The following is a 7,395-nucleotide window of genomic DNA, read 5'->3' as shown; positions in this document are numbered from 1 at the left end:
GGAAAGATTTTTTATTTTATTATTTTTTACTAGTAGTGGCAGCAATCTTCCATTTTTAACGGGACTGCGACACTGCAGCGGACAGATCGGACCCCTTACTGACTTTTTTGACACTTTTGGGGGGACCAGTGACATTACTACAGTAATCAGTGCTAATAATATGCACTGTAATGACATTGGCAGGGAAGGGGTTAACCTAGGGGTGATCAAAGGGTTATGTGTGAGTCTAGGGGGGTGTTTTCTAACTGTGGGGGTGATGGGCTTGTGAAATGATTATAGAGAAGTGTGATCCTATATAGAAGAATCACAGGTGCTCTATGGTCATTTCAGAGAGAACAGTCAGCCCTGTTTACAACAGCTGACCATTGTCTTATCTCAGTGGGGAGCGATCACGAGTGCCTGGCGGCAATCGCAGCTCCTGGCCCCGTGCATCGTCATCCCTGCTGCCTAGTGGGGGTGGAAGCGCGCCGCCGGTGGCTCTTGCTGGCCCCCTTCACCACGCGCACGACCGATGTAGGGCTACATCGGTTCGCACAGGAGAGGCTGCCTGCTGCAGTAAATCTGTGGCGGGCGGTCTTAATGGGGTTAAATTTGGCAGCATCGGCTTAAAATGGTACGACATGGTTCCCTCTTGTTTTTATTCTTTATCACGCTTCTTCTATCTGGAAGGTGGATTAGGTTGCATTCTTACCCAATCTGTGTATCAGTCTTTGGTTTCATGGATGCACATTGAATTTAGGTTTCTTCTCTATTACAGGCGATGATGCTGCAGCTCAGCACGGCACTGGGTGCTCTGGCGGGCACTGCCTGCTCCCTCTTGGCGGAAGGTATCGGTGAAGCGGCCACTCTGTGGATTCTGCCATTCACCGCCGGTGGATTTATCTACATCGCAACAGTTTCTGTCATCCCTGAACTTCTCCAAGACTCTCGTCCTTCTCAGTCCATTAAGGAGACCATTGGGCTGCTTCTTGGGGTCGCCATGATGGTCCTCATTGCACAGTTTGAGTAGGATTTTGGTGGTGCCATCTAGCTGGGACCAGAGCCGCGGTGAATAGTGACATAATAGAGCACCAAGGGGTCATTGTCAGATGCTGGTGGTGTCCTTGTGCTATTGCAAGAGTGATGTCACTTCCTTATCTCACCCAAGTGGCGTTATGTGCTATCACGGTCTTTATTTTTAGGCTGGATTTCTTTTTCTGGACCAAAATATTGTCTAAACATGAATTTCCATGATATCCTCATCACAAATCACCTTCAGTCCATACAAAGGTCTTTTTTTGTTTTTTACATCTCTTCTCACTCTAATCCATGGCTTAACACTTTTATAAATACTGTACAGGAGAATCGACTGTATTTGAGTCATTTCCTAGTTATAAAATTATAGAATTGACACCGGTAAAAGGAAGTGTAAAGGATCAGGAGTGTTAAAGAAGTACACTGCACCTAGATTGCATCATAAATGGCCATTAAAACCCTTTTCTGTAAAAGAGACATAAGAGATATAAACCTGGTGATGGCAGTTTGCTTTTGACAGATCCGATTGGTTGGGAGGCATGGTTGTTATACCCATTGAACTGCCTGAAAATGAAGAGGACATCAGGCCAAGGGCACAGAATGATAAATAAATGGTAGTGTGGATGTGACAGAACGCCTTAAAGTGGACTTGCTTTATATGGACCTTGCACTAGATCAGAAGTCTTCAAACTATGGCCCTCCAGTTCATGAACTACAATTCCCATCATGCCTAGTCCTGTCTGAATGCCAGAGTTTTACAACGCCTCATGGGATGTGTAGTTCCGCAAACAGCTGGAGGGCCGTAGTTTGTGGATCCCTGGGCTATATGAAAGGTCTGCTGTTTACTCTTGCTGCTACAACCCCCTTGCTGAAACACTTTAACCACTTAAGCCCCGGAGGATTTGGCTGCTAAAAGACCAGGGGGTATTTTGCGATTCGGCACTGCGTGACTTTAACGGACAATTGCGCGGTCGTGCGGCGCTGTACCTAAACAAATTTGACGTCCTTTTTTTCCCACAAACAGAGCTTTCTTTTGGTGGTATTTGATCACCTGTGCGATTTTTTGATCATGCGCTATAAACAAAAAAAGAGCGTAAATTTTTGCAAAAATAACAATATTTTTCAAATTTTTTTATATGAAATTCCCCCCCAAAAAAAGTAAAAATCAAAATTTTTTAACATTTTCGGCCAATTTGTTTTATGCTACATATGTTTGGTAAAAAAAATCGCAAAAAGCGTATTTTGATTGGTTTGCGGAAAAGTTATCGCGTTTACTAACAAAGGGAAAGATTTTTGTCATTTTTGGTGTTTTTTTTTTTAACGCGTAATGGCGGCGATCTGCAATTTTTTTTTTTTTTATTTTTTTTTTTTGCGGTACTGCGACATTGGGGCGGACATATCGGACCCTTGACTGACATTTTTGACACTTTTGGGGTTACCAGTGACATTTCTACAGTAATCAGTGCTATATATATGCACTGTTACTGTAAAATTACACTGGCAGTGAAGGGGTTAACTTTATTTGAGAGGGAGGGGCTGTGTGTGTCCCTAGGGGCGTGATTCTAACTGTCATTGGCTGTGGCTTGAGCTGTAGGAACACTGATCAACGGTCCTACATAGTAGAACCGTATGATCAGTGTTTCTACACAGGGGAGAATGACAGGCAGCTTGTTTACACAAGCTGCCTGCCTTTCTCCCTCTCCCCCGACGATCGCAGAGTGAGCGGCGGACATCGGGTCTGCCGGTCACGCGCGCGGGGGGGGGGTCCGTGACCGCGGCGCGCGCTCGTTTCCCAGAGCCTCACAGGCTAGTGACGTATATATACACGTCACTTTGCCTGTGAGGGGCTGACCGCCGCAGTATATCTACTTGCGGCGGTCGGCAAGCGGTTAAATAAAGTTAAAAGAAAAAAAATATATTTATAATTTATTTTTATTTTTTTTAACCACTTCTGGACTGGAAGGATTTACACCCTCAATGACCAGGCCGTTTTTTTTTTTTTGCGAAACGGCACTACGTTACTTTAACTGACAATTGCGCGGTCGTGCGACGCTGTACCCAAATTAAATTGATGTTCTTTTTTTTTCCACAAATAGAGCTGTCGTTTGGTGGTATTTGATCACTTCTGCGATTATTATTTTTTTTTTTTTTGCGCTAAAAACAAAAAGAGCGACATTTCTGGAAAAAAAAAAATCAATATTTTTAACTTTCTGCTATAAAACATTCCCATTAAAAACAAATGTACAAATCCAATTTTTTTTTATCATTTTAGGTCAAATTGTATTCTGCTACATATTTTTGGTAAGAAAAATCCCAATAAATGTATATTGATTGGTTTGCCCAAAAGTTATCTCGTCTACAAACTAGGGGAAAGATTTGTCCTTGTTTATTTCTTTGCTACTAATGGCGGTGATTAGCGATTTTTAGCGGGATTGCGGTGGACAGATCTGACACCGAACAGTAATCGGTGCTAAAAATATGCACGGTTTCTGTACTAATGACATTGGGGGGTGGAGGGGTTAACACCAGGGGCGATCAAAGGGTTGAATGTGTCCCTAGGGAGTGCTTTCTAACTGTGGGGGGGGGCTTATGGAATGAACAGAGACCTGTGTTCCTAAAATAAGAGGAACACAGGATCCCTGTGTTCATAACTGACAGAACAGCGGTCTGCCGTGTTTACAGCGGCAGACCGCTGTTCTGTCTCCACAGGGAGCGATCACGTGTGCCCGACCTTGACTGCGAGTGCCCGACAGCGAATGGGCGCGTGCTCAACCCTGCTAGTGGTCCTGCGATGCGACGTGCAAATGCGTTGTTTCGCTGGGCAGAGCCAACATGCTGCCGTAAAACTATGGCGGCTGGTCGGCAAGCGATTAATGTGCAGAAAAAAAAAAAAAATACATTGTACTCTTCTTTCCTCCATCTTTCGTGGTGCAGCGGGTGACATCATCCTCCCCAGGGTATGCTTCTCCTAGGTCTGCTAAGGTCCCGGGGGAATGCTGCTCCAAGGGCTGATGAGGTTCTAGAGAACACCACTTCATTGTCATAGGGAGGAGTGCTACTACAAGGTCCCAGGAAATGCTACTCCAAGGTCTGTCAAAGATCTACTACTACAAAGTCCTTGGGAATTCTACTTTATAGTCTGAGGAGCTCCTAGGTTTGCTACTATAAGGTCCAAGGGAATGCTTCTTCAAGGTCTGATGAGGTCCAAGGGAAAGCAACTTTCTGGTCCAAGAGAATGCTACAACAAGGTAATAGGGAATTCTTCTCCAAGGTCTGGTGAGGTCCCAGGGAATGCAGCTGCATTGTCCAAGAGGGTCCAAGGGAATGCTACTACAAAGCCCTAAGAAATGTTACTCCAAGGTCCGATTAGGTTCCAGGGAATGCTACTCCTAGGTCTGAAAAGGGCCCTGGGAATGCTATTGCACAGACTGAGAGGGTCCAAGGGAATACTACGCCAAGTTCAGATGAGATCTTAGGGAATGCTACTCCAAGATTCAACAAGGCCCAAGTAAATGCTACTCCAAATCTTCCAGCACAGTGCTGGGAGTGTCTTCTTGGCCAGATTTGGGGAACTCTCCATTCCCAAGTCTTGCTGGAGAGAGGACAATGTCATCCTGACTAGGCACTGCAGGTGGTAGCCAGGGAAAGGTGAGGGTACTATTATTTTTCTGTTAGAGGCATTTATTTTTTTGCAGCGGTTTTGCAAGGCAAAGGGGGGGGGGGATGAAAATGATAAAGCAGATCTTACTTTAATGGTGGAATGTCTGCTTTGGGTGTGTGTGTGTGTATGTGTATATATATATATATATATATATATATATATATATATAATTCTGTAAAAGATGGAAAATACCAGTATGTTGTAGGACAGGGGTGTCCAACTCCATTTCATCACGGGCCGCATCAGCATTATGGTTGCCCTCAAAGGGCCGGTTATATCTGTGATAAGACTAGAGGTCCAGAGCACCCCATGCCCCCTTACATGAGATGTCAAGAGTCACCCACCCACCATCAGAAGTCAAGAGTCACCCACCATTCCTTACATCACAACGCACACCCTTACCCTGTGCTACTGCCAGGAAGAAAATGCGGGTGGATCTGGGAAGAAGTGCAGGGTCTGGAGGAGGGCTGGAGTCAGCTTCCAGAGTCTGCTGAATGCTGAGACCAGGGGAGGCAGAGACAAGGTAGTGTTGTGGCTGCTTGGAGAGGTGCAGGATCTGTAGGAGGAGTTCTGCACTCCTCTCTGCTGCGGACTGCAAAGAAAAGGGGGGGGGGTAGTGGGAAAAGACGAGCCTTTCTGCAGCTGCACAGAGGAGTGCAGGATCTGGCAAAGGAGTTCTGTCCCCTCTGCTGCCGACTACAGAGACAAGGTGGGGACAGAGACAAGGGGGGTGCCACTGCTGCAGGAGAGATGCGAGGGCCACATGAAATGGCCTGGGGGGCCGCATTCAGCCCGGGGGCCTTGTGTTTGACACCTGTGTTGTAGGAGATCTGTTGCCAGTATAAGGACTAAGATAGAGATTTGTGCTATAGGGAAAAATGTGATTTTACTAAACAAGAAAATGTTAAAAAATACACCATTTTATTGGTTGTGATCCTTTAACACTCCTGAGCCCTTTCATGTCCTGGTGAAGGCAACAACTTATTCAAGCCAGAGACAGCCAGGCAAATTGTATTTTTTAAGAAGCAGTCAACATTGCAGCCCCGTCCGTACTCAATACATGTTTCCTTTTAAAGCTCAATTGAACTTTCAGTTTAAATCTGGTAAATATATTCCAGGTGCATCAAAACAAAAGTTGTGTGAAATCGTCCCTTTTTTTGTGTGTGTGTAAAGCAGCCACAGCCTGAGCATAAAATCCTGTCCTTTACCAGCATGCTGTAGAGCAGCTCTGTGTGGAAGCAGTGGTCTTTCTGCAGACGTCTGGCACATTCCCTGCTGAGTCAGCCCTATAGCTCTGCAATAAAACTGACTCTCCCTGCTGCATAGAGAGTTCTTCTTCCCCACAGAGAACAAGGATCCTTCTGTCCCCTGCCAGCATGTTGCAGAGGCTTTTCTACTCGCACTGTGGCTGCTTTCTAAAGAAAACGAAGTGTAAGACAATGCACACCTTTTTTGCTATTTTGCACCTGCTGCAAAGCTATTCTGACGCCAGGAAAAAGCGGCATCAAAAACGTGCCTTTAGCAGCATTTCGCATTACCGTCAATGCGTGTCTAGGTGCGTCGGCGCCAGTGTTAATTTCGTCGACTAAAACCGACTAAAACGTTTTCGTCGACTAAATTAACACAAACACAATTTTAGTCTACTAAAATACGACTAAAACTAAAACAATTCAGATGACTAAAATACGACTAAAACTAAAATGGCATTTTAGTCAAAAGACTATAACTAAAACTAAATTGAAATTTGCTGCCAAAATTAACACTGGTGCATGCTCAAAGCTTAATACCATAAATAATAACATATTAGATTTTTCACTCCAGGACCAGCAGTAGTATATAATGAGTTTGGAAATTGTAGAGAAATGCTTAAATAATGCATTACAAATTACAATTGAACTACACCCATTCGATTATAGATGACTAAAATGAGTTTTAGTCAACTAAAATGTACTGGAGTTTTAGCCGACTAAAATGTACTGGAGTTTTAGCCGACTAAATACGACTAAAACACTTGCAGAAGACTAAAATGGGACTAAAACTAAATTGAAATTTGCTGCCAAAATTAACACTGGTCGGCGCTTGGCAGCGTTTTTTTTTAAATAAACCCAACCCTCTTCTATTTGTGACCAATCACATTTTAAAAAACTCCTGACGCTGCTAAAAGCCGATATACAGCGTTAAGGCGCGTTTAGCAGCGTCAGGCGTTTTTACAGCTTAACGCTGCTGCTCCTGAATGCACTGGCCCTGGGTTTTTTTTTTTGCAGCTTAAAAATGCCTACGCCACTTGGAGCTCCTTAAAGCCCGTGTGTGCATGAGGCCAAAGAATAACATGGAGGGGCGTTTTTAGGTTGCCAAAAAAAAAAAAAAGTCTGACGCTCCTAACAGCAGCTGCAAAAACGCCCTGTGTGCATGGGGCCTTAAACTGAAAGTAAGTTCAGTTGGGCATTAATAAAATATCTCATCAGTGTATCTTCCTTTTTTTTTTTTTTTTTTTTTTATATAGTTTACAAAAGTGATAGAGAGTAGAAAATGTTCATTGTTTCGAAGGGTCAGACAGTCTTAGTACACCAAACTGAATCATTGTTACACAACCGCTCTGCTCTGTATAGGATTAGAGGTGATGGGGAGGGGTGATATAATGTATATATGTAATGAGTCTCTACCAGACATGGAAACCTTTATGCTCATCCAGCTGTAGAGGAACTATTAAGTCACAGCTT

The 7,395-nt window shown here is 44.1% G+C and overlaps 1 protein-coding gene across 1 annotated transcript in view; it reads left to right on the top strand.

Moving 5' to 3' along the window:
• The window catches only part of SLC39A7 (solute carrier family 39 member 7), a 56,302-nt gene extending 55,053 nt beyond the window's left edge, over positions 1-1,249 (top strand). Inside the window, exon 7 of the mRNA XM_082264307.1 lies at positions 758-1,249. Coding sequence (XP_082120433.1) covers positions 758-1,009 — 252 coding nt within the window. The 3' untranslated portion in view covers positions 1,010-1,249. The remainder of the gene's footprint in view (positions 1-757) is intronic.
• The last annotated feature ends 6,146 nt before the right edge of the window (positions 1,250-7,395 follow it).

This window comes from Pelophylax lessonae, assembly GCF_965119305.1.
Source record: "Pelophylax lessonae genome assembly, chromosome: 7".
NCBI classification, from domain to species: domain Eukaryota; kingdom Metazoa; phylum Chordata; class Amphibia; order Anura; family Ranidae; genus Pelophylax; species Pelophylax lessonae.
Note: the sequence above shows the minus strand (reverse complement) of the source record. Positions and strands in the feature narration are given on the sequence as shown.